Source organism: Saprolegnia parasitica, assembly GCF_000151545.1.
Source record: "Saprolegnia parasitica CBS 223.65 unplaced genomic scaffold supercont2.718, whole genome shotgun sequence".
Classification (NCBI taxonomy): Eukaryota; Oomycota; class Saprolegniomycetes; order Saprolegniales; family Saprolegniaceae; genus Saprolegnia; species Saprolegnia parasitica.
The window spans coordinates 1-3,733 of record NW_012157112.1 but is presented as its reverse complement, the minus strand read 5'-3'; the positions used below and the strand labels follow the sequence as shown (position 1 = coordinate 3,733).

The window sequence follows — 3,733 nt, the reverse complement described above, 5'->3', positions numbered from 1 at the left end:
GCACCTGACAACGTCGCCTTGAGCGTTGGAGACGGTGGCGCTGGCTTGCTTCGTCGACGGTACACAGAGCCACCGTCGTTGTCGTCGGCAGAAATGATACTGGGCATGGCTTCCAGCGTTGCTGCGACGGCGTTCACTGCGTCTTCAAGATCCAAATCGTCGAGCTCCAAGAGACGTAACTCGCGCATGAGCCGCGCCGTGTTGTACGACTCTCCCGACTCGATTTGCTTTACGACCTGCTGCACGTAGGCGGCAATGATGCGGCGCGAGTTGATCTCGGACGAGGCTTTGGGGCTTGCCGCGATTGGCACCGACACTACCGTATCTTCTGCCTCGGGCTCGGATGCGTCATCCTCCTCGTTGCTGTCTATTCATTTGACGTATTTGTTGAGACCGTTTGTTTCAACCTCCAGGATGTACGCACCTGCCGAGGACGCGGTCGAGCGAGGCGGCGTGGCATCCATGCGGTCATCGGGCGGAGGGAAGCCGTTGCCAAGAAAGCACGGCCGGTCCGAGTTATGAAAGACAAGCTGCGGATGCTGTGTCAACGAAGCGACGATTGCGGCGACAGCAGCGTCCATGGGCGCGTCCGGTGGCAAGAGCGACCGCACTTGGCTGCGAATGTACGAGACGAAATAGGGGTCCCCACCCTGCACCCACTCGAGAATCGCGCCGAGGTACGTGGCAGCGTGCAGCGCAACAACGGGTGCGGCGCTGGTGTCGTTGCTGGTACGAACTGCGGGTGGTTTTGGCGGCGATGTCATGGTGGCTCGTGGAAGGCTGGCTTCGGCAGCCGCTGTCGTCGGCGACGCGTGCTCGGTCGTGGCGGCGACCGAAACCTGGCTTGCTGCATGTACGTCGTGGTTGTTTCCCGCCTTTTGCTCGAGACGTACGGCGGTTGGATTTGTCAACGCCGGTACCTCGTCCATCGAAAAGAGGTAGCTCATGTCCGGGAACGACGCCAGCGGCCGCTGCACAACGGCGGGGTCGAAGCCCATGAGCAGAGTGCCTTTGGCATCTGTCCACTCTTTCATGCAGCCCAGTGCTCGCAGCGCGTCCAGAGCGATTTGCGTCGTCCCATCTGCGTGGGTGCACGTGCCGGGAAGTTTCGCAGTCGCTCGCGGTGTGATTGCAATTTGGTGGACGTAATGCTGGATAATCGCCCGTCCTTTTGGCACAACCTTCTTGGGCATCTGTGGCGGCAACAGTACTCCTTCGGTCGCCGCCACCAGGTGCACGTCGCTGCGTTGCAACCTGCAATCGTGGAGGATGCTTTGCAGGACGCGCGCGGCCGCCGCTGGAATGTCGTCCACGTAGCCGGCTTTGACCAGAATCGGCTCGATTTTCGACAGCTTGTACTGCTTGGATGTCGACTGGATCGCGTGTTGCGCATAAAAATGCACCCACACAGTCAAGTGCTCGAGGAGCGCGTCAAACAATGAGCGCTCCGATGCCCTCGGCACTTTATCTGCGGCAGGCGGGGTGTCGATGCGTGGGATCGGACGCGTTACCGGTGGCATCACGTGGAGAAAGCCACCAAAAGCAGATGCAGGGCCAGAGAGACACGCAGGGTTGATCGTAAGGCACTTGCCGCCGCCAGCAAGTGTCTTTTCGACAATGCACCCGAGACCCAAAAGACCCTGCAAGACGGTTCTCAAGGCATAAATCGAGTCGACCGAGCATCGCGCGGCCGCCTTTGTAACGTGGGCCGCGATCGTCTCGTGGGCCACGGGTTGCGACGCGATCTGCATACCATAGCGTCGCACGAGCATGACGCTCACGACAGTCCAGTCGGTACTCGGTTCAATGGTCGGTGCGACGTCCGGCAGCGTAAAGCTCCCAGTGTCTAAGAGAAAGGCCTTGCGGGTTGCGTCGAGAGAGAGGTGTGGCTGGGCGTCCAGCATCCGTAGCACGACGGTAGTTGCCGCCTCGATGTCGGTGACGTAGCTTGTTTGTGCAAGCATGGCTGAGAGGTTAGCCACGTCGTAAGTAAATTGCTGCTTCCGTGCGGCTCGATCCATCGCAGCGAGCACTCGCGACGCCGTGTGCTTGAGCAAGGCGTCGTACAGCGTCCGTTCTGTTGTTGTTTTTGGATATAGGAGTGGTTGAGCCACAGATTCCGTAGCAGGTGCGTGGGCGACTGTCGTACTGGCGTCGGCTTCGTCGGCGCCGTAGATCGGTTCTTCACAGCTGGGTTCGTTCCCCATCTCTTCTCAACTCTAAAAGTCACAAGCCAACAAGTGTCGATGCCTTTCTATCTTTACCCAGCAAACATGGATCGCGTTTTATTTTGGGCTTGCTGGTGGATCGCGCTTTGAACCAGAAATCCCGTCGCTTCGACATCACGATCTTTGCTCTGCAGCTTCTGCACCAGCCCGTCTACAGACTTTGGTCGCACTGCGAGGTCGAGGCGTCGATGTCGTTCCAGCACTAACCTTTTGGAGAAGCCTGCGTATCGGCTTGGGCGCAGAAGCTGTTGATGGTCGTCGAGTGCGTGATTGTGACGTTCTTATTGCGCCAAATGCCCGGCAGCACAATTGATGACGTGAACGGAAGCTTGTCGCAATTTTTTTGCCTTGGCCGAGGTAGTCCGCGGCTTCAAACGACCTTGCTGTCGCCTTCAGACGATGCACCGCACTAAACGTCGCAACCAGGAACCGCCAAAACGTAGAATTCATTTTAGCTCCATTTGATTCGCTATTTTAATTTTGTTTTAGACCAATCACACGCAACTGCACATCGGCCATCACGGCCATCGAGCCGTCGATGCGCCAAATCGCGTTCACAAATGAAGTCGCTCAAACTTGAGAACATGATAGAAGACACTCTGGAGGTCATGATATGCTACTCCGCGTCGGCGTGCGATGCGTACGACGACAATTGTGAGCAATCAAATATTGTTTGCGGCATATGCCACGAATAAATGAGCAAACTGCCACATTTAACCGGGTCGAGAGCATTAACGCCGACGAATGCAATGCATACGTGCAGCGCTTCGAGCTTATCGGACATTCCTAATCAATGATGATGTATGTATATGACGTGCATGGCGGTGTGGCAGGCCGTCCCGCTGCATTTTGTGCCGATTCTCTACGTCTGCGAACGCGGCCAAGCAGCAAATGCGAAAAGGCGCTACACTAGGACGCGACGCACCCATAAATGTTAGCAGAATTCTCCTCAAACACGCAAAGTAGGTCATTGCATCCAAGGGCGTGCCAGTCGCACGACTGCGACGCCTGCCGAGCAACCAGCTCCGTCGCCTCCTCGAGGTGCTGTAGGTTTGACCTCGTCGATGAGAAGCAAGTATTCAGGTCCATTGGACGACCTTTGCCATTTCTGCTGCATCGTGATGCTCGTCGTCAATGCAGCAAGGATCATCAATGCAGCGAGTACGGTATCTTCCCAGCAGCTCAAGTTATGCTATGCGTTCGTAGCGGGCTTGATGCAGATGAATGCGAGGCTTGCAATCCGATGGAGGACGACGCCCGTGCTCTCATCCCCGTGTCCCGCAGTACATCGAAAGGGCCCTCGTCAAGAACCCCGACGATCTCGATGCGAAGCAGCGACTGAGGCGTTTGTTTGGCCATGTTGAAGCGGATCAAGTTGCGTGTCACTAGACTCGTGAGGGCGTACTTAATCGAATATGATGGTAAGTGCGCAGGTGGGCAAATCCATGCGCACTTATGCGGGACGCGGCGCTCGGGTGTTTTGGCAGCGGCGAGAAATGACCGAA

General features: G+C 56.9%; 2 protein-coding genes across 2 annotated transcripts; both read right to left on the bottom strand.

Annotated features, from left to right (window-relative positions):
* Window positions 1-9: 9 nt before the first annotated feature.
* Window positions 10-367, bottom strand: SPRG_17684 (hypothetical protein; the record flags this gene model as incomplete). The annotated part of the gene is made up of 1 exon (XM_012357068.1): window positions 10-367. A coding segment is annotated over one exon (358 nt), but the record flags the coding sequence as incomplete, so codon positions are not given.
* A 1,099-nt stretch (window positions 368-1,466) lies between these two features.
* Window positions 1,467-2,207, bottom strand: SPRG_21954 (hypothetical protein; the record flags this gene model as incomplete). Its single annotated transcript, XM_012357067.1, has 1 exon — window positions 1,467-2,207. A coding segment is annotated over one exon (741 nt), but the record flags the coding sequence as incomplete, so codon positions are not given.
* Between the last annotated feature and the right edge of the window lie 1,526 nt (window positions 2,208-3,733).